Source organism: Taurulus bubalis (assembly GCF_910589615.1).
Source record: "Taurulus bubalis genome assembly, chromosome: 6".
Lineage (NCBI taxonomy): Eukaryota > Metazoa > Chordata > Actinopteri > Perciformes > Cottidae > Taurulus > Taurulus bubalis.
This window is the reverse complement of record NC_136594.1, coordinates 21,973,246-21,997,226: the sequence shown is the minus strand read 5'-3', so window position 1 is coordinate 21,997,226 and position 23,981 is coordinate 21,973,246. Positions and strand designations below refer to the sequence as shown.

Sequence of the window (23,981 nt, the reverse complement as noted above, 5' to 3'; positions counted from 1 at the left end):
ATATTTTTATCAATCAGGAAAAAAACTGGGCTCAAGCTCAAGCTTACTGTAGACTCCATTACACTGATCTTTCCTCTGTCCATGGCCAGAGTGATCTAGAAAGGCTCCTATCTGTGTCAAATGCAAAAGACCGTGAAGGATGGATCGGTCTCCAACAAGATCCCAACAACAAAACTGCCTGGATCTGGTCAGGAGGCGGAGGCATTACATTCCAAAACTGGGCCAAAGGACAGATAGCTTACTATAACACCTATGAGGACAGGGGACACATCAGAAATGATGGAAAATGGATGGATGAGAGAGGTTCAAGAGCCATGAATTTTTACTGCCAAATTACTACCAAAATTTCCGTGGTGGACGAGGAGAAGACCTGGGAGGAGGCTCTGGAGCACTGCAGAGAGAACCACGAGGACCTCAGCAGCATGCTCTCTGAGACCGAGCGCCTTCTGGCCAAGAGCGAGATCGAGCCCCGTCTCATCACTGACCGGGTGTGGATCGGCCTGCGTTACCTGGGGGACCGCTGGCTGTGGGTGAACGGGGACCCTCTGGAGTATGAGGCCTGGCACAAGAGGCCAGATCAGGACCACCAGTGTCCAATGTGGAACCGCTGTGGAGCTTTAAACAAAGAGGGGCTGTGGGAGAACCGGGACTGCCAGGAGAAACTCAACTTCATCTGCTATTAATATATCTGGTCAATTAAAAGGTGGCAACTGTTGCTCATACTGACATGAATTACAATACCTTAACGTAAATGCAGAGTAAATAAATAATACATTACACTACATGCATGTACAATCAAATCTAAACTTTTATATTGTATTTGCTTTTGTTTTTGCTGTGATGTTTTCCTTGTTTGCCTGTAACACCATTTATCTTCTTCAAAGACACTGAAAACTACTCAGAAAATTAAGGTCAAGTTGTTTTGTAATAACAGTGATAGCTGACATGTTAACTTGCTCGACAAAAATCATGCTATGAATGTTGACTTATTTATGTATTTATTTATTCTCTAATTACTGACTCAACACCTTCTCAGATGTTATGACACCAAAAGCCAGTGTAAACCTTATGTTTAAATTTTTAAACCTAACAAAAGATGTAATTTGTCATTTAGATGCTTTCAAATCCTCAACTGTAGTGTGCTGTGTTTGTGAAAATGAAGATTAAAGTCCCAGTGAGACGGAGGTTACAGTGTCTTCAGCGTCTGTACAGTTAGGTGGTCCCCAGTGAAACAGTGACAGGAGGGATTTACAATCAAAGCTTTCATTTGATTGGACCACTTAAAAAAGAGTGGGCTGATGATTTAGCCCTAAAGTTAAACTTCTACCATGTGCACTGCAAAAAAAAAAAAATCCCTTGTTTCTAAAAGTTGCAGATTGAATGATGGGTGTCATGATATTATTGTTTGCTGGAAATATCTAACATAAGGACACTTCATATTTTGTTTTAAAGGGAAGAAAAGATGATTGGCTTTTGATATAAAAAGAAAATATACATTTCCAAAAGAATCTTTGTCTTGTTAAATATGCAGAATATGACCGGGACTTATGATCTAAAATGGTTAAAACTATTTTTTTTATTTCATCTCGACATATATTGTATCGTATTTTATTTTATTTACACTGGAGAGAGTGAGAGTTAGTAAGTCAGCTGCATGCGTCAATCAAACGACGGCGTGTGATTTTTAATGGATGCTGAGATGAAGCCAGATTGCACACTGGAGTTTCTGCAGGATTTTGGAGAACAGTAGTCATTCACTTGAATGGAGAGGCTTTAGGTAGCAGACAATCCAGGCAGCTACAAACACTTGACGGCTTTACAATCAGAATCAGAATTTAGAATCAGAAACCGTTTATTTGCCAGGAATTTTTACACAAACAAGGAATGTTTCTAGGCGGAAGGTGCATACATTAGACATGAGACGTTAGACGAGACAAACAACAATCAAGAATCAACGACAACAACAGTGCAATGATATTAAATCAAGTATAAGATAAGAGACAAGAGGATAAGGTTAGCAGACAAACACACGGAGGCATGCACAGCAACAATAGAAACCTCAGGCTCTCTGGGTCTGAAGGGAACAACCCAGCTGTCCCCAAATATGGGAGCAGAAATCAAGTCCAGCATATCTAATCTTTCTTCTAATTAAAATTGAGTGAAAAAAAAGACGACACACCCAAAAGTTGCAGAAACCCACAATACCATGTGGTTATTGCCAGTGGTGTATAAAGTACCCAAAAGCCGTACTTGAGTAAAAGTAAAGATACCTTACTGGAAAATTACTCCAGTAAAAGTAAAAATCACCTATTAAAATACTACTTCAGTAAAAGCCTTAAAGTATCTGATATTTTCTGTACCTAAGTATCAAAAGTATTTGTCTGATATAACATGTATTGAAAAGTACAAGTACATGCTGATAAAAAAAAGCAAAGGGTCAGAATTTTGAGAATTATGAAGTGTATTCTTTTAAGTGCTGGCCACGGACCAAGGACAAGGAGTTGTGTTGAAAATAACTGGGTTGGCTGTGATCCAGCCATATGTTCAACATAATATATTGCACCTAAGTATACTTATCATCATAATTCTCCAAAAAGCAATATGACACTATGAAGGAGTTTTAACAGTGCAGTTGTAAGTATGCTCATTCCACCCGGTACCAAGGGCCGTGGGGACCCTTGGTACCGGGCCGTGGGGATCCTTGGTACCGGGCCGTAGGGACCCTTGGTACCGGGCCGTGGGGATCCTTGGTACCGGGCCACACAGAAAGAATGAATGAAAAATTTAAATAAAATCAAAAAAATCAAGGCCGGAAAGATGTTTTATTGTGAAAAATGACCGGATATATCCGTCAATGGTAACCTCAGACGTAACCTCTTGACACATGTCAAGAGGTTACGTTACTCTAAAAATGAAACTTAAGTCTGTTTCAACTCTGCCGATGTTGTGGATTAAAACCAAGGCAGAGTATCCTGAGATCGCCAAAAAAGCACGAAAACCTGCTTCCATTTCAACATCCTGTCTTTGTGCAGCGGGTTATAAGTTAAGCAGTAGACTGGACTAACGGTTTAGTTAGGAGTAGAGTCAGTAGACTGGACATAACGAACACACGTCCGGTGTCGTTGTCTCCCGTTTCCCCGAGGTCGGACCCGATCCGTGAATATATTGTCTTTGCGTAACCGGTCCGTGGCGCATAAAGGTTTGGGAGCGCTGGACTAGAGGATGTAGAGGCCAATGCATAATATTGTGTTTCGCAAAACCTGCTTCGTGGAGTCTGTGTTCCACCACAGTCCCGATGTGTTTTTTTTTTTCTTCTAAAGATAGATTTGATTTTGTAGCGAGTAACGAAGGTTTCAGGGGAAATGTATTGGAGTAAAAGTAACAGTTTTCTTTGCAAAATGTAGTGAAGTAAAAGTCAACAAAAATATAAATAGTAGAGTACAGATATCCAAAAAAAACTACTTAAGTACAGTAACAAAGTATTTCTACTCCGTTACTATACACCACTGGTTATTGCTGTAAAACAACTTTAATAAGGCTATGAAGAACATGGTTTGTGGTGAGAAAATATACACCGTAACAACATAGTCGTAAATAAATAACTTTTTTTTAACTTAACCTTTGTCACGGCCCGGCTCAGGCGCCGCAACAAAGTACACTGAAGACGCAGCGGTCCGAGCAAAAACAATGACAATTGTCAAAAAGGCTTTATTTGGGTGCTCACGAGAGCTGGCGACAACGGAGAGCCTGCGGTCGCTATCAAGAGCACCTTGGCCGGCCCAGAGGCGGAGCTTTATTCCCCCAGGAGCACCGGGCCCAGGTGGGTCTCATCACGCCGTCCTGCAGGAAGCAGAGGGACAGACAAACAGACAGACAGGCAAGCAGACAGACAGGCAAGCAGACAGACAGGCAGGGGAGCCGTCACACCTTACATAACAAGCGTAACAATCCAAAATTAAACAGAAAAGGAGATCGTGGCCAAATCTCATTAGTTTAACTGAAAGCTGAAAGCGCTCATAGTCAACTGATTGAGGCAAAAGAGAGAAAATATGAATGAAGGAATGAGATGATTAAGAGTCTTCCAGGCTGAACTTCAGCTATACATGTTGAGTTTCCCATGACGCCAATATTACAGTATTACAATATTACTGGTGGGTTTCTACTGGTTTCAACTGTTTACATTGTTTCTCATACTGTCTGCTTCAATATACCTGTGTTCACCTGCTCTCTGAAACGCTCTGTCTAGGCGCCCGCCTCCTTAAGCCCCCTCCAGAAAAAACCCACAATGCTCTGATTGGTTAATTTTTCAGGGCCATGGGATCCTTGCTATGTTCATCAGGTTTATGCGGCACATGATGAAGTGATAATGCCTCTAGCCCCTCTTTATGGTCAAAGTTTGTATGACGTGATTCCACATTCATGGTCACTAATAATGACGATCCAATGTTCTTTATGTCATATTCAATACATGTGTGCTATCTTTCATAAGACAGGGCAAGTCTGACACAAATGGCTTTATGCAAAGATCCTCTAATTCGGAAGCTGGTTCTGTAACTGACTCCTTTCATTCCTGGTGGGATTTGTTTGTCATGTTTTCTTGTGTTGCAAATGCAAGCTATGTCTGAAGTTAAAAGTTTAGTTCTGCTTCCTGGCAAGTTTATAATATATCCAAACTAAAGCTATGGATTCATTTCACATCCTCATTATTATTATTTTCTAGCTTTCCTTTCTAGCTGCAGTTACATATATTCACAGTTAAAAGCAGCTCAGTAGAACCACAGTGTGATTGTTTGCCCACTGAGCAGCTTCACTGAAGCAGGTGGGGGTTAATGCTGCAGATAAAGACCTACATGATCTTGTTTAGAGAACAAGCACGAGACGGTTTTGTTTAATTCATTCATTTGCAATACGTCTGCATTATAATCCCTATAATCTCTGTTTTGCATTCATGCGTTTGCATGAGATTGTGCTTTACACATGTGGTATGGAATGCCATGTTGTTTTGTCTTTCTGTGATTTGGTTGAACCTTGTATCTTTGTGTTTTGGGATTGTGGAGCTACTTTACAAAAAAACTAAACTCTGCGCGGAAGTAATTAAAACCTAAAACACTAATCCAAAGCAAGGAAAAACAAACACACCAGTCATGTATCTTTCCTCAATAATAAATTATCAGCACTGCTCCGGGGGCCGTTTTGAACGATTAATAGACTCTGTGTAGTAATTGAGCTATGGACACAAAAAAAACTGAGCTGGCAGAGCAAATGTGCTGCTGACAGAAGGCTTCCTGAAGATGCTGTCAGTGGGTTTCATCTATGAGATGTTGACATTTGACCTGAACACAGTTACACAGAAACTCAGAAACTCAGAGATGGGTGGTTACCATGGATGCGTACTCCCATGCAACTGAAACACTTCTTAGAGGTTATGTATGTGCCCTCATGCAGCCACCGGTGGCTTTTTCTTCATATGAAAACTCTATTGCATTGGCATGTTGTTTTCTGTTTTCATCCTCTAATATTCACCTGCTGATGAATTCTGAATTCTCATTTAATGATGGGTCACATGTGAGAAAGGATTCTAGCATCAAAACACAGGGGGCTAAAGGGTCATTATTCCATCAACAAACTGGAGCAAACTTTTTTGTTTTATTTGTTTCAATAAGAGGGGCATTACTTGATAATGCAATTGCAGAGGATCCTGATGGTTTCTGACAGAGATATCTACAAAAGAGATGAAATTTAGATTACATTTACACAAATAATTGAGAGTGATCCATAGTGTTGCTTTAATCTTTACAAGTTGAAGGAAGTAAAACAATTCATGAATATGGATCTATTCATGAGAAATAGCACAAACAACGTTGACCAATATGAGTCATCTTTGCTGTACAGAGAGTCCAGCCTGGAAGACTCTTAATCATCTCATCTCATTCCTTCATTCATATTTCTCTCTCTTGCCTCAATCAGTTTGCGATGAGCGTTTTCAGCTTTCAGTTAAGCAGTATCAGAAGAGGTCCTGAGTCTGGAATCTCTTATCCTGAAAAATAATAAATTATACTTGGTCAGTATAAATGAACTGAAAAACCTCTATGAACGGAAAACCTCTTAAATGAACACACGGTAGCGACCTGTCAATCACAAGGTAGCCCGCCCTCAAGCATACCCTGCTTATGGTATATTTGACTCTAAATGGGACCATCATTTACTAAATGAACATCATCCTGTATTGAAGAAGACTTGAAACGATTGAGATCTTTAACTCAAGATTACAAATGAGAAATAGGGTCATTTCCTCAAAGACGATACATTCTGACTTCTTTTTGCAACCAGAGGAGTCGCTCCCTGAGGGCCAGTAGAAAGAATACAAGACAAATACGTGTTTCAAATCATGGTGGACTAAAACAAAGCTAAGAGAGTGAATGTTGGACTTAACATGCATCAGGCTCCATATCAATGTGGATAAAAAAAACATACAAGTTTAGTTTTTTAAGGTTAATTTTTCAATAATTTAAGAATACAGAGGGATATTTTATTGACCTCCATTGTATTGGGATGGCTGCAGAAGTCTCAGGATTGGAGCACTAAGTTCATGAAACCAACCGCAGCATATCACTTCTCTGCACAACTGTACAGCAACAACTGCTGGTTTTCAATTCATATATAATAATGTTAGATGTTTGTTTTAACCTGTTTCATTTGAGTTTACTTAACCTGAAGCAGCAATTTCAAATACTGTAATATGTTTCACATAAAAGCAAATGTGAAGTGGTGGTGAGAAAAGGTGACGGCAAACAAACGGCTGCACTGAATACTGCAATTATAGTTTCTGACATCTGTTCTTAAGACTGTCACTGCAAAAACAATGTATTGTCAAAAAGTCTTTCTTTTACAAGCATTCAATGACGATGATTGTTAACAAGAAACATGATGCCACTCAGTCCAGTGTCAACAAATGTGGAGCACTAATGAAACTCCTGTTGCTTTGTCAAGTCATTTGTTTCTCTCTTTGAGGTTAGATGCAACAATAACATACTTTGCTCGTGAAACAAAGTCATGCAAATTGGTAGACAAGAACAACCATGCCACTTGATAAAAGGACTCAACCAAAGAACACAATCTAATCTTGAGCTGCAGACCAACGACCATGGAGAGAACCATCGTTTTACTTTTAGCTTGTGCAGCTGTTGAAGGGTATGTCGGAAAACATATTTTTATCGATCAGGAAAAAAACTGGGCTCAAGCTCAAGCTTACTGTAGACTCCATTACACTGATCTTTCCTCTGTCCGTAGCCAGAGTGATGTAAAAAGGCTCCTCTCTGTGTCAAATGCAACAAACCGCAAAGGATGGATCGGTCTCCAACAAGATCCCGACAGAACTACCTGGTTCTGGTCAGGAGGCGGACGCATTACATTCGAAAACTGGGCCAAAGGACAGCCATCTAACCCTTTGAGGGAGGACAGGGGAGCCATCTTCCATAATGGAAAATGGAATGATATGAGAGGTTCAAGTTCCACTCATTTTTACTGCATCCAAGTTACTGTGGTGGACGAGGAGAAGACCTGGGAGGAGGCTCTGGAGCACTGCAGAGAGAACCACGAGGACCTCAGCAGCATGGTCTCTGAGACCGAGCGCCTTCTGGCCCTGAGCGAGATCGAGCCCCGTCTCATCACTGACCGGGTGTGGATCGGCCTGCGTTACCTGGGGGACCGCTGGCTGTGGGTGAACGGGGACCCTCTGGAGTATGAGGCCTGGCACAAGAGGCCAGATCAGGACCACCAGTGTCCAATGTGGAACCGCTGTGGAGCTTTAAACAAAGAGGGGCTGTGGGAGAACCGGGACTGCCAGGAGAAACTCAACTTCATCTGCTATTAATATATCTGGTCAATTAAAAGGTGGCAACTGTTGCTCATACTGACATGAATTACAATACCTTAACGTAAATGCAGAGTAAATAAATAATACATTACACTACATGCATGTACAATCAAATCTAAACTTTTATATTGTATTTGCTTTTGTTTTTGCTGTGATGTTTTCCTTGTTTGCCTGTAACACCATTTATCTTCTTCAAAGACACTGATAACTACTCAGAAGATTAAGGTCAAGTTGTTTTGTAATAACAGTGATAGCTGACATGTTAATTTGCTCGACAAAAATCATGCTATGAATGTTGACTTATTAATGTATTTATTTATTCTCTAATTACTGACTCAACATCTTCTCAGATGTTATGACACAAAAAGTCAGTGTAAACCTTATTTTCAGGCAAGCACTGTTTTACATTTAACCAAACGTGTGGGTAAATTCATTTTTAAACCTAAAAAAAGTCATTGTCATTTAGATGCTTTCAAATCCTCAATTGTAGTGTGCTGTGTTTGTGAAAATGAATATTAAAGTCCCAGTGAGACGGAGGTTACAGTGTCTTCAGCGTCTGTACAGTTAGGTGGTCCCCAGTGAAACAGTGACAGGAGGGATTTACAATCAAAGCTTTCATTTGATTGGACCACTTAAAAAAGGGCGGGCTGATGATTTAGCCCTAAAGTCAAACTTCTACCATGTGCACTGCAAAAAAAAAACACGTCCCTAGATAGAATGATGGGTGTCATGATATTATTGTTTATTGTAAATATCTAACATAAGGACATTTAATATGCTGTGGAAAGAAAAGATGATTGGCTTTTGGTATAAAAAGAAAATATACATTTGCAATAGAATCTTCGTCTTATTAAATATGTATAATATGACCAGGACTTATGATCTCAAATGGTTAAAACTACATTTTTTATTTCATCTCGACATATTTTGTATTGTATTTTACTTTATTTACACTGGAGAGAGTGAGGGTTAGTAAGTCAGTTGCATGTGTCAATCAAACAACGGCATGTGATTTTTAATGGATGCTGAGATGAAGCCAGATTGCACACTGGAGTTTCTGCAGGATTTTGGAGTACAACAGTAGTCATTCACTTGAATGGAGAGGCTTTACGTAGCAGACAATCCAGGCAGCTACAAACACTTGACGACTTTGGCAGACAAACACACGGACGCATGCACAGCAACAATAGAAACCTCAGGCTCTCTGGGTCTGAAGGGAACAGGCTACCCAGTTGTCCCCAAATATGGGAGCAGAAATCAAGTCCAGCATATCTAATCTTTCTTCCTTTTAATCAAAATTGAGTGAAGAAAAAGATGACACACCCAAAAGTAGCAGAAACCCACAATGCCATGCGGTTATTGCTGTGAAACAACTTTGTTAAGGCTATGAAGAACATGGTTTGTGGTGAGAAAATATAACACCGTAACAACATAGCCGTAAATAAATTAAATGTTTTTAACTTAACGTTACATAACAAGCGTAACAATGTCACTATACAAAGGGAGGCGAGGGGAGGGGGGCTGTAATGTGTACCCTCACCATTTGGCTGTCTGATATGTTATCCTTTCACTCCTTATCTGTGAGGTCTATTGTACATTAAGTCTTGTTTTGTCATTTCTACAAATAAATCATATATAAAAAACAATGTCACGATATATAACGATCGCCCTTAGTGGACTTTCTTAACAAGCGTAAAGTCAGCGTTTTCTTTTGGTTTCACACGGGACACAAACCTTTAAAGGATCCCTCTGCTGGGTCCATATATTCTGGTCGGTTCATACTGTCTGTTTACCCGTGGGGGCGATGAGGTAGCAAGGGATGGAACAAACACAGAGAGACACAGAGACACAGAGGGATGATGCACAGTGAATTCTAATAAGCAAAACTAACAGAAGATAAAGCCATAAAATAATGCCAAAAAAGACACACAGGGTTATTTGGGAGGTGATTAGACAGTCAGGGCGGTGCAGACAATCACACAGGCGGGAAAATGATTCTTCACCACTCTCTGTACAGCAAAGTAAATAAGTACATATTCATGAATTGTTTTACTTCCTTCAACTTGTAAAGATTAAAGCAACACTAAGGATCACTCTCAATTATTTGTGTAATGTAATCTAAATTTCTCTTTTGTAGATATCTCTGTCAGAAAACATCAAGGTCTTCTGAAATGTCATGATCAAATAGTGCCCCTCTTATTGAAACAAATAAAAAATAAAAATAAATTGTTGGAAGAATGACCCTTTAGCCCCCTGTGTTTTGATGCTAGAATCCTTTCTCACATGTGACCCATCATTAAATGAGTATTCAGAATTAATCAGCAGGTGAATATTAGAGGATGAAAACAGAAAACAACATGCCAATGCAATAGAGTGTTCATATGAAGAAAAAGCCACTGGTGGCTGCATGAGGGCACATACATAACCTCTAAGAAGTGTTTCAGTTGCATGGGAGTACGCATCCATGGTAACCACCCATCTCTGAGTTTCTAGCTCCATAAATGTTGAACTGTGTTCAGGTCAAATGTCAACATCTCATAGATGAAACCCACTGACAGCATCTTCAGGAAGCCTTCTGTCAGCAGCACATTTGCTCTGCCAGCTCAGTTTTTTGTGTGTCCATAGCTCAATCACTACACAGAGTCTATTAATCGTTCAAAACGCCCCCCGGAGCAGTGCTGATAATTTATTATTGAGGAAAGATACATGACTGGTGTGTTTGTTTTTCCTTGCTTTGGATTAGTGTTTTAGGTTTTAATGACTTCAGCGCAGAGTTTAATTATTTTTTTTGTAAAGTAGCTCCACAATCCCAAAACACAAAGATACAAGGTTCAACCAAATCACAGAAAGACAAAACAACATGGCATTCCATACCACATGTGTAAAGCACAATCTCATGCAAACGCATGAATGCAAAACAGAGATTATAGGGATTATAATGCAGACGTATTGCAAATGAATGAATTAAACAAAACCGTCTCGTGCTTGTTCTCTAAACAAGATCATGTAGGTCTTTATCTGCAGCATTAACCCCCACCTGCTTCAGTGAAGCTGCTCAGTGGGCAAACAATCACACTGTGGTTCTACTGAGCTGCTTTTAACTGTGAATATATGTAACTGCAGCTAGAAAGGAAAGCTAGAAAATAACAATAATGAGGATGTGAAATGAATCCATAGCTTTAGTTTGGATATATTATAAACTTGCCAGGAAACAGAACTAAACCTTTAGCTTCGGACATAGCTTGCATTTGCAACACAAGAAAACATGACAAACAAATCCCACCAGGAATGAAAGGAGTCAGTTACAGAACCAGCTTCCAAATAAGTGTATTTGTGCAAATGACATAAATAAGTACAGATAAGAAAAGAAGAAAAAAGTGAAACTATTGTATTTATTTGGACTTTTATTAGTCTCTCCGTGTCATCTGGTGACACCGAGATAAGTTAAGTTGCAGCTCAGTGACCCAAAAGAGGAAAAAATAATGTGTTGTGTTGTGGACTTATTTTTAAAATCGGTGGTAAAAGAAACGCAAAACAAATTAATTCAATTGAACACTTGGTCACTAAAGTGTCCTGCCTTTTTCTTTTTTTGCTCCATCTAAAATAAAATATTTTCTCACTTTGTGAGATTTCTGCTTCCACCATGAAACAGTATAGGTGATTAGAATTGCACAATGCTTATGACATTAAAAAATATAACATTAAAAAAAATGTCATTAACATCCCATTTAAGAAACAATGCGTAATCCACGGATGTAACTGCTCATCGTTTATATTAGTTTACATCTCTTAGGCAGAAAGTAGTTCAAATGAGAACTGTTGTCTCGGGACAGTTTGTGAGATCTATTGCTTTTGTGCACAGGAACACGAGTGTTGGTTGAAAGTCCCGTGTTTGTTGGACCAGTAGATTGCATTTGGTGGATTATTCACAATGTTCTGGGTTATCCACATTATCAGAAACAGAATTATATATATTATTTTTTTAAAGACTTTTTGGTAGCACTTTATAATAACTACACGCTATTTAGCATTAGTTAAGTGTATGAGTAAACACTTAATTCATCATTTATAAAGCATTATTCCAACATGGTTGGTGACGCATCATCACCGTGGCCCAGGCAGAAAGAATGCCGGCCAGGTGATGTGAGGCGATGCCCGTCACGAGTGTTGAGTATGTGTTATAGTTTGCTGGCACATACATATTATTGAGCTATCACCTGGATTGGTCTACTTACAACTGAGGTGGCGCGTGCCTGTCTCAGGAGCTCTTGTGATAAGCTTGCTAGCTGACTAGCTTGCGAGCTAGTCATAGCTAGCATACTCAATAATATGTATGTGCCAACAAACTATGAAACATACTCAATTCTTCTGCCACTGACGGACATCGCCCCCCATCACCATCATATTATTGCTCTTTATCACTTCGTGTTGTGTTTATTTCCCTTTTCTGTTGAGAAGATAACTGAGACTTTTGTTAGCTTTGAGGCATTTCTTTTAAATGTGTTTTAAGGCAGAGATAGTCCTCACTTTAGATGAGGTCACAAAACATACTTAACTAATACTTAACTAATGACTAGTAACTACCTGAATTAAGCATGATTTGAAGTATTCAATTATAGGCATTAATGTTTATAAAGCACATGTCAACATCGCCCCTAATCATTAGTGCATATCTAAATCATTATATGTATAAATAAATGCATGAATAAATGACATTTAAATATTTTTTTAAAGAATTTACTAACACTTTATAAATTATCATATTAATCATCTATAAGTCTTTAATCCTTCATTTACAAATGGGGAATCCATCCTTTATAAAGTATGAAAACCCAATCATGAAACGCATTATAATCAAGAATAAAACATGTATAACTGTGTTTATGAATTGCATACTAATGAGTTAATGATGAGCGTTCATGTTGGAATTAAGTATTTACTCGTGCTTTACTAATGCTAAATAGTTGTTGTTTTTTTGGGCCAGTAAATTACATGAAGGGTGACATCAAGACAAAGCTTGCATTTGTCAGACAACCATGTGCCGCAGTATCTATTGATCTCAGATATGTGAAATCAGATGAAACATCTGCCTTCACAGAAAAATGGACTGCTGGGGTGAAATCCCTTCTCACACAGCTCCTCCCCTCTATGTCAACACCCAGCCATTACTTAAGCTTGTGTGTGCGCTCACCTCTGGTCCACCCCCTACAGATCTACGCTTCATGGAGCAGGAAGAAAGAAAAGAGCTGCCAGGAGTGTTACATCCCTCTTTCAGGCTGGCCAAAGAGGCCTCGGCACAGGTATCAAACAGTGCAGCGCTGGTACCTTTTCTTTGCTGCTTTTTGCAAGTTCAAAAATGCTGTATCAAACTCACCTCTCAGACATTTCATGGTGTAAAATCACATAACACAACATGTTCTTTTCAGCCCATTGTCATCCCATTGAAAACACACACACTTTCCCTCGAAGCAAATATTCATCAAACACTTTGCTCCAAACACATCATCACTTTATGAACTACTTTTAGGCATCAGCACTTCACATCAAAGGAATCTATTCACAAATGTCCTGATTCGTACCATGCTTCAATTTCAGTAAAAGGATAATAATACCGTACTTCTCAATATGCCCATTGAGCGGACCATTTGCTTTCATTCCCATCGCTCGCCCCTCGGTTCCTCTCTCACCTGCAGGTTTTCACTTTGACACTAACAGCTGGTGCCAGACCTGAAGCTGCCACTGAACCTGTATGTGTATTTCAAGAAAGATGTCTAATTCCCAAGGTCTCACAACACTGTTGAATACTTATGAGTGCTTCCATTTCGAGCCCAACTTGGCTCTTCAGCGAGCACAGAGTCATTGTAGTAATAATACATAGACTTAAAGGGCTGTCCCACCACAAAGGGACATTTGTGCGTCCGTGTGAAGCAGGTGAGGACGGCTGCTTGGTGGGATAGTGATTACTCGCAGGGCGAACCGTTAACTTCCACAAGTTATTGAAGAGGTTCATGCAACAGAAATAAAGTATAGGATGAGATCAGACATCAGCAGAGTTTATAAATAAAAGTGAATGATGCAACACAGCTAACAGGATATGATAGCTTCCTCTATTTTAGACTCATGGCTCTCTTTCCCCTTATATTATAGGTCAGCACTGTAAAGACAGCAAGTCAACACTGAATATTTACACAAATGTAATTCACCTCCTGAGAATGAATTGACATTGACCTGGCCTAAAAGCGGAAGAACAGTGCACGTCTGCCGCGGTCCTGGGATTTAGCTTGTCGTCTGTTGCCTTTTTTGTTTCGTTCCTCTGCTCTCCTTTCCTTTCAAATCCCTTCGCTTTCTGCCTTGTGTGCGCTTTCCCTGATTAATTTCACCTGTCCCTCGTTAGTCAACAGACCTCCTGCTCACCTGTTCCCACTTCTCCATTAGTCGGTCAATTTTTGTCCCAGCTCAGTTCTTTTGGTCTTTGCTATATGTGGTTGCTGAATGGAGTTGTGTTTTCCTGTTGTGTTCCTGCATTGCTGTTATTTAGTGGAACGGCTAGTGTTCCTCGCGTTTCGGTTTGTTTCCAGTGATCGGTACGCCTAGTTTGTGTTGGATTAACTTCTGTTACCCGCCTGTCGTCTGTTTTCATTAGATCGTTGAAACTCTCCCTGCTGCCTCCTCATCTAGTCATCTGTGTTGTGGGTCTATTATAGAGACACACAATAAGTTAGGTAATGAAGAAGTCATTTGAACTCAAACAAAGTAAAAAGTATCATCGCTGAGCACTTGGCCAACAAAGCTGTGTGTGTTTTTGCTCACTGATTATTATAAGAAAGACAAAGAAAGGGCGCTCGGTTAGTTGAACCTCCTGTTAAACCCTCTTTATCTTTGCATTCATCTCTCACTGCACTGAAAGCCCGTTAAAACCGAATGTTCAGTGATCACGCTGCCGTGACTGCTGGATCATCGCAGTCTGACACATGCTGGCTGTAGCAGAAACTATCCATGAGATATTGCCTCATTCTAAAAAATTCTCTGAATGTATTATCACTTTTAAATGAGCGAAAAGAAGCCTGCTCGGCGTCCTCAATACATTTTTGGGCTGCAGGGTTGCTGCCTCTGCAAGTAGCTCAAGGTGCCCGAGTGAGTGGAGTCGACTGTTTTCCTCTGAGGCTGTTTTTCTGTCTTCAATTTAAATTAAACATTCCCTATGCGTCTCATATATTCGCCTACGTATTCTCCCATGCACACAAGTGCTCAGACTGCAGACTTGTGAGGAGTTTGCTCACTCTTTGATTTATTCATGCCCCACTGCACAATATGTGGAAAGGGGAATTGAAGTAACAACATTGGTATTTTTTTTTTTTTTTTGTCTTATTCCTTTACTCAAGTATCAGATTCATCAGGAAACTGAACTCTCATACACTGCATGGCCGTGGATAGTTAGATAGATTCCTTAGAGACAGACACAACCAGGACTAAAAGGTTAGGGTTTTTTTGATTGCCGCATACATAATACAGTTATTTTTCACAGTCTACAATTTTACTTGTCGCAGTCGGAGAAGCACAGATGTAAATAAACTTTGACGGATTTCATTTAACTGCTTCAGTGGCATGGTCCTGGCGTTGTTCATGCTGTCTCACAGTCACCCTGACATGACTTACTCAGCCACTTGAAGAGAACTGAGCCTTAATGTTGTTAGTAATAATAATAATAATAATAATAATAGCGAAAAGGGCACTTGGAGAGCATAGACCTCCACTAAGTCTGTTCCCATATGTGAAATGTAATGTGTGAGTCTTCCCAGTGATTCAGATCTGCACAAAAACACTATGGGTTTTCTTAGACCGACGGTTCACCCTTCCACCAAGTTTCAAGAACATTGGGTGCGTAGTTTGACCGTAATCCTGCTGACAAACAAACCGACGAACTGAACTGAAAACTTAACAGATCTGTGTCTCCTTCTGCCCTCCCGAACAAAGAAGAGTTTAATCTCCCTCAGTTGTTCCTCGTGAATGTATTAGTCTATCATAACATATTGGGCATAAAGGTTAAAAATGGGACCAAACTTTTCCATGGATCTCAGTTTTTGAGCCACAACAAAGGCCAAAATGTGGCCTGCAACAGATTAGGTAAGGCTTGTTATTTAGCCTTTAAGCAGCTGTTGATCACCCGTACCAGCAGGTTAAGAGGAGTCAGCAGTCGATGATGGTATGAAATAAAATATTTTTTTCAATCATTTTGAATCACCCCAACCACAAACAATCTTTGAGCCTATAACAATAAATGAGGACTTTGGTATGCAAGGTTAGATATGGACAGACACGCACACTCATGACCAAACGCATGATCAATATCGCTCGCGTTGTGTCGTTAATTATTAGGCCATTGCCAGTTAGCTTAGCATAAAGACTGGAAACAGGGGGAACAGCTAGCCTGGCGCTGCCTGTAGGAGACAAAGTATTTCTTTAAGCATCTTAAAAGCTCACAAATGAACATGTTATATCTTATTTGATATCTTACTGTTTCCTGTCTTGTAGTAGTTGACCACTGGGAAGTTACTGGTCCTGGTTTTCGTAAAGATTAGATGTTTTGTGAACTTAAAGGTTCTCAATACGAAATGTAGAACATACTGTAAGCCTATCTGGTGGCTACACACAGCTCTCAACATGGCGATAGCTGAGACGGCTGCTCACAGCTAACATCAGCCTGTTTGCAGTGTCGTGCTAAGCTACGCTAGCCTGCTGCTTGCTGTATAGCCTAATATTTGCCGTACAGATGTGATAGTGGTATCAGTCTTCTCATACAACTCTCCCTCATATTAGAGAGACCAAAATGCTAAACTATTCCTTTAAGTGCCCCATCTAATATCAAAGAGTAACATGTGTGTTTGAACCGAAGTCATATCAGAGGTTAAGTGGCAGAAAAAAATTCAATAACCTTGATTATTAGATACCCTTCCAATTTTCACTTCCTCCGTAATTAAAATGTGATGAGCCTCAAGCTTCCTAATCGCTATCATGGATGCCTAATGTCTTCTGCTACTGCAGCCTACCAGGTCTTTTTTTCCACTGTTCCTTGTGGACAAAAAAAAATGTTGTGAACCTGTAAGGCAAGACAATCAGAGGAATGAGAGAATTCAGGGGAATTCCCCCCGCAGCTGCTAAAGTAGCAGATTGGAGTAGGGTAAGGAAGCGGAGAGGCGTCATTTATCTTCATAAGACCCTCATTCCGTCGGGGTTGGAGCAAGCAGGGCAAGAGGAAATATATAGGACAGGGAAATGAAGGATGGGGAGGCAGGCAGAGAGAGATGTGGGTGATCTGTAAATGTTGCAGACTGAGACATCTGTGGCAATCTGCCGCTGCTGATGGAAGGTTGCAATCGTTGTCAGCTTGTCCTGCACGCGCATCTCCATGGGTATGGGGAGAAAATGATGCTTTTCTCCCCATACCCATGGAGATGCACGCGAGGAACAGGTGGAGAGGAAGTGATGGATGAGGAAGGGGAAAAGGAAGGACGTATGGCGAGGGTGCGTGTGATGCATAGCTGGGGACCGATGGAGAGGGAGGAGGGCGCTCGGGAGAAAGGAAAATAAAATGGCAAAGTGCACAATGTAATTGAATTCATCTTTATCGTCATTACATTTGAAATCGAGGAAAAATACAGATATTCCAAGATGGTGTCACTTACAAAATATAATAAAAAGTGTACAATAAATGACTAAAGTAAAAATTCAGAGGCAGAATAATCAAAGTGTACATTGTGAACATACTGCATATACAGAGTAGTGCAACAAGAGTGTACGGTAGCTACTCTGTGAGGCTATCTGAGCTGAAAGATCGCTAAGAGGCACCCGGTCTAAATTCACAGGAGGACGTACACCACCAAAGGATCTGCTGTTCTTGTTACAGCATCCTCCAAACACCCAGCCTGTATGCATTACATACTGAACATTTTAGGCAGGCACATGATTGGCTAATCATAGCTTCAAGGTAGCTGAGGGGCTCCACAACAATCCCATAACAGCTTGAGCAGCACGGCTGCCAGCAGGCCGACGTATGTCTCCAGTCATCATGAAATCCTTTTGTTTTTCAATATGGATTTTCACGTAACTTTGTATTAAGTACCCAGGGCTGAAATGCTGACATTTACTATACATCTGCCCTTACAGCAGCTTATGTGGAACGAGCTTTCATATTTGTGCTTTTCAAACCGGGTGCTCCCATGTGGGAGACGAAGGATCTAGCAGCTGGCCAAAGGGTAATCCCCACCTCCCAGACCTGCGGAATATTTGGCTTACAAGTCTTCAGGCAGTGCAGCTACTCTGGCTAGGGAAAGCTTTTTCCGTCCCCGTCAGTCGGCTGCTGTGAGCCGTGGTGACTGCTAAAGGGTGGGAGGATGGGGGGCTCCAATCAGGAGACCATGGCGATGGGAGACAAGAGCGTGCTCCGAATAAAACCGGGTCCAAGGCGGCTGCGCTCTGCTCTCACAGTCTGGAGGAGGGAGGGAGAAAGAGAGAGATGGGGGAGAAAGAAGAGATAGAGAAAAAATGTTTAGTGAACAGAAATAAATTAAGGGTGTACAAGTGAAGGAGGGAAAGCAGGAAAACATTAAACGGTGGGTTTTCTCATAATATCCTCTGCTATGACAAGGGTCATGTAGACCTGCAACCCAACGATGGCTTTGGGATGTTATTCTACAGTTTCTGTAATGTGTGTTAGGCCTAAAGGGGACGAGTCATGCTCATTTTCAGGTTTGTACTTGTGTTTGTGGTTTATCTTGAGAACATATTTACATCCTTTTAATGTTCAAACATACACATTACTCTTCTCATACAGTCTTTCTGAATATACCTATATTCACCTTTGGTCTAACACAAGCAGTTTTTGCTCCCTCCTGAACAAACCCAGTCTCCTCTGATGGGCGTGGGAGAAAAGCATTGGCACACCTTTTGCAAAGGTAGCGCTCTCTAGTTGCAGCCCACAGAAAACTGACTGTGTGGTCTTATTTCACAGTTCGTGAGTTGGCAGGTACTCTATATACCCACATGTATGTGCACAAGTTCTTAGCGAGTGACTTGTAGCTGGTGTGGCTGAAAAGCGAACATTCGCTGACTGTCAGTGGCGCATGGTTGCCCTCGGCTGGCCTAAACACCCGTCTCTGACACTAAAGCCGTGGAACAAGGTGAGCAGAGCAGTGGTGACTTATCAACATCCAGGTTTCATGGTGCTGCTTTGGCCCTTTGTGTGTTTGCACTGCCAGTGTTGACTTCACAGCTCAGTACCTTTTGTGCTAAATGTGTTGGATCAAATCCGGCCCTGGAGGCACAGACTGGTTTCTATGTTGTAGTATTTGTCTCTATCTTGTGGAGGTTTGAGGAAGTTCATACTAAACCAGAGCAAAGTTTGTTTTTGGAAGTTGATAACCACTGATGTTATGACGAGGCCAAAGGAGGCAGTAACGCTTTCTCTCTTAAAAAGCAACATGGTTCAGCCTTAGAATTAAAGAGCAGATCTAAAACTGGCTTGTATATAACCTAACACATTTATGTTGTTTCCAATCCTCGGAGACTTCCACCAGGGGGAGAAATGGCTCCATAGCAGTTGTGATCAATTCAAGTTGTCTCTTCTCTCCAGAAAGCCGAGTCCGGCTCTCTTATGTAACTTTACGATGCTCTGCGGGTTCGAGCTGCACAGTTCATTAACACAGGCCCCATGTGCCAGGGCCAGAATTAGCGCATATATCCCATTACACATTATGATATTATACGAGGAAGCGTGGCTTTTCGCTCTCTTCTGTCTCTGTCACGTGCAGTCATGCAACTCTTTGTTCTGCTACTTTTAAGAGAATAACACACACCATTCCCCTTTCTGTCACCTTAAACACACTCATAAACGAGCTTCCCACACGCTTAGCTTTTTCCACTGTGGCAGCAGAGGGACCAGTTTAATCACCCTGTCACCACGGCTTGCTCTCTTTCTTCCTCCCTTTTCTCTCAGGACATGACTTTTCGCCGCACGTCTCAATTTCATGCTCCCATTTGGATAATTGCATTAGAATTACGTTACGCAACGTGTATTTCTCGACGTCTCCCCGCGTGTATTTGTGTATTTTAAAGTATACGACCTTAGTATCGTGTAATTTGGTTCATGTGACCTTAAAGGAGGTATATGAGCTGAAATACCAGCGGTCTGTTTTTATGTGAAATGCCATACTGCTAGACTGCCCCATCGGGGAGGACCAGACCAGGCAGCGGGGCACTTGCTCACTCCTCCCCTTAAAAAAACAAACTCTCTTACCATAAAACACCTGTTGCCTCTCTCTCTCTCTCTCTCTCTCCACCCCCTTCCCTTTCTTTTATTCACTGTTACTTCCTCTGGACGTTTCCTACATCAGCCCTTTCTCGTAAAGCCTCCCTTGATGTGGTCGGGTATCGTGTTGCGCCTCTCAGGTGACGGGCCCACGTGAGAGAAACGGCACAATAATATCACGCAGCTCGCACTCCTGACGTCACGTTGTGTCCCAGACTCTGTGTGTGTGTGTGTGTGTGTGTGTGTGTGTGTGTGTGTGTGTGTGTGTGTGTGTGTGTGTGTGTGTGTGTGTGTGTGTGTGTGTGTGTGTGTGTGTTAGATGGCTGTCTTCGTGTCGCCTACTTCTGTCGCTGGACCGTCGGGAGTCAATTCACTTTCTGTTCACTTAATTCAATCAGCCCTGGAAAGTAACTCGTTTAGTCAATTACTGAGCTTCAATGTTGGGGTACTTGTACTTTACTTGAGTATTTCCATTCATTCCTTCCATCCAATATTTCCTGTTTTAAAAATGTGTTTTAACAAAAACGAGTAAATAAATTATTTGCAATGACCTCTCTCTCTCTCTCTCTCTCTTGTGAGGAAAGAGCCCAGAAGACGTTTAAACCAGGGAGTAAAAAGTTTAAATACCCACAATTGTTCATAATATTTTGTTGGCATTGTCATTGATGTGTTGCAACAAAGTGCTGTCCCGTTCATATTTGCACTATTCCAAGCCCTGCTTCTTGATCACTCAACCCTTTACAGGTGAGGTCTTTAAGTCCCTGAGGGTTCAGGGTTAAGGCCTTGGGGGGACATTGGGATTGGGTGTTCAGTCTGACGCAATACATATACTCAGAAATATTAAGGATTAAATATGGTACATAAAACACATGCAAGCAGAGACTGTATTACACAGCTGTATGAGTAGATTGTTTGACAATTACCTCTATGATGCGCATCTTGCATCAATTTGCATCAATTTAGACGCGTCAGTGAAGACGTGTCTATGTATGCTTGTTAAACAAATCTAAAGTATCCCCAAGCCAACAAACTACCAAATTGAATTGCTTATACATTGATGCATCGCTCATGCTATTCTAATAAATACAGTAATATCACTTGTTTTTTTATTTAGCAACTTTTTGTACATTTTGCTTTTAGCACGTGTGTACTTTAACTCAAGTAGCTTTTACATGAAGAAATAGTTTGACTGGGACACAAGTTTGAATGGGAAATAAGTTGATTTCAGATTGCTACAGCCAGCAGGTAGTTAGGTTGATTTAACGAACAAAGACTCGAAACATGGGAAACTGCAATGTTTTGCATTTCAGTTTTTGTAACCAAATGAGATTAAAATGTGTCCATGAGTGATCTTTAGACGTGCTTGTAGCTAAATTTAGTTGAACAGAGCCATGCTAGCTGTCTCTTAGCGAAGCTAACCGAGTGCTGCGGCTGTAGCTTCCTGTTGAACAGACATCTATACCGTATGAGGGCGGTATCCCTCTCGCCATCTATTATTGCTTTAAGTAAAAGTACGTCAACACTGAAAACTATGAGTACTTGTAAGAACTTCATTGTGGCGAAACTATGATACACTTCCTGATTGAATTAAGAGTACATTTGCCACGACTGTGACTCAGACTCTGGTTTGAATCTCAGGATAGACTGGCCCGGGTAAAATCATTCATCATTTCATACACTGCTAAAACAATACAGATGGAACAAACATAACCAAAAAACCTCTCGCAGACCAGTGCTTACATGCTGTGAATTATTTCCCTGTCTGAAAAACAACGGATCTGCTTCACACAAGAATGGTTTCACAGCTCTGATTTCCTCTCGTTCGGCATCAGAGAAGAAGTTGAAAACAGAAGAGGTCACAGGACTTTCAGAACTCCCCCTGTACCATGACCACCGGAGGATTAAATAGATGGGCCATGACTTTGTCTCCTGGTCACACCATTAGAGAGATGACTGACAGCTTCCTGGGGTGCTTTCCTGTTTTAAATTGAGTCAGGACTCCAGTCCACAGCCTCTAATGTGGTGTTTAGCGAAACACTAGTCGGACAGGTCGCGGCAGAAAGAAGATGAATGTTGGTTGTAAAAGAGGACTACGCGGCCAGTTTGATTTGTTTAAAGCTAAAGTAGATTCAACAAAGGGGAATAGTGGCTGAACACAGGTCCACGAGAGAGACAATAATGTAAGTCTTTGTTGTGTAATTCACAAGTTGAGTCTGGTTACATATGATTAGGAGATACGTTTTTTTGTATTACATTTATTTGTTTTCTTGATGAGAGTGAGACGAGAAGTTCAAAACAACTCTTGATCTTCTCTGAACAAGAAATCCAAAAATCAGCATTCCCAAAATGTTGAACTATTATTGCTTTAAGAAGAAGCGCTACCTCCACCACCTCGGCAACGGTTTTGTATAATTTTTTGCCCTTATGTTGACAGGTTGAAGAAGGAATGACATTCATCTTGGAATATTCATTACTGAGTAAAAGGCTCTTTGTTTGGGTGAGGACTAAAATCAGCTCAGTGAATCATACATTTTGCAAACCTGTCTGGAGAGAGATTTGGTCTTTGGGAAAAACAGGAAAGATGACCAGCTGGGGATGTTTACTGTGTCTGTACCTGATATTCATCTCTCGCTCTTGAGGGTTCATGTTGTAGCGACTGCATTAGGACTTTGGTGAGAAGGCAGACATGTCCCTCATGGGAGAAGAAGTGTTTCCATCTGTTGCACAAGTCATGAAATCCTCTGAGCAAAAATGATTTTATAATTTGCATTCAAAGATTTATTTGTCAGATACACAATTGTCCAGTGTGCAGTGAATGGCTAAGCTCCAATTTTCATAATAAAACAAAGGAAAAATACAAAGACATTATTTAAATAAGGAAAGTTATGAAAAACACATAGGCAAAAGAAAATGCAAATGTACATTCAAAAAAATATTGTTATGATCTTCAAGAGGGACGACAACATACATTAATTGCAACATAGCCAGCTCAAAGGTCTTTTTCATCTGTTTCATCTGGTTTGGGTCTACCAGTGATGCGCAGGTTGACCCAAACCTAAAACCATTCACCTATTTTAAGCCTGAAACTGCTTATAGATCCTGTCTGTGGATGAGGTTCACCAGCACAGAGATTTCCCAGCACCTAGAACACCACAGCCCATACCAGAGACCATGAGATGTTTGGCTTTTTCTAGTTCAAGCCAGAACTATGCACGGACATTCATAGCAGGAACCTAACTTTCAAGTCTCTGCCTATCACATTTCTCTCATCAAAGGAGGTCTCTGTGTCAGGGCAGGTGTGGCTGCAAACCTGTGGTTGAAAAGGAAGACAGCGGAGGAGAAAGAGGAAGAGGAGGAGACCAACCCTCATATGAGCTGCCCTTAAAACAATAATCCACCATTCTTTCCAAGTGATAATATCCTCATCACTCCTGTGTCAGCGCCATGTGGTCAGAAATAATAGTCAGAGACAGACGGGTGCACCTGAATTCAATATGAACAGCAAAACAATCAAAATGTACCTTTTTTAAATCTATGGAAACTCATTTTCTCACACCATGATGGGTGTGTTCACGCTCTCTGACAGCTGCTATTATCTAACTATTTGCTTAATACGCTCCACTTTAATTTTCTGTTCTGGCACCTACATTAGTCTGGAAAAACAGAGGGAATTCCTCCCCCCTTCTTCATCTTTTTTTCTTCTTTTTTTTCCTAGAGGTGGAGGTCCTATTAATGTTACCAATGCTGTCTGGCCCAGCTGAATATATTTACTTAGTGTTAGGAGAGTGGTGGCCACAAAAG

General features: G+C 40.9%; 2 protein-coding genes across 2 annotated transcripts; both read left to right on the top strand.

Annotated features, from left to right (window-relative positions):
- Positions 1–314: 314 nt before the first annotated feature.
- On the top strand, positions 315–683 carry LOC306737504 (snaclec agkisacutacin subunit B-like; the record flags this gene model as incomplete). Its single annotated transcript, XM_079219237.1, has 1 exon — positions 315–683. The coding sequence occupies one exon, from the start codon at positions 315–317 to the stop codon at positions 681–683; it is 369 nt and encodes a 122-aa protein (XP_079075363.1).
- A 6,812-nt stretch (positions 684–7,495) lies between these two features.
- Positions 7,496–7,873, top strand: LOC306737503 (snaclec agkisacutacin subunit B-like; the record flags this gene model as incomplete). The annotated part of the gene is made up of 1 exon (XM_079219236.1): positions 7,496–7,873. The coding sequence occupies one exon, from the start codon at positions 7,496–7,498 to the stop codon at positions 7,871–7,873; it is 378 nt and encodes a 125-aa protein (XP_079075362.1).
- Positions 7,874–23,981: the final 16,108 nt, after the last annotated feature.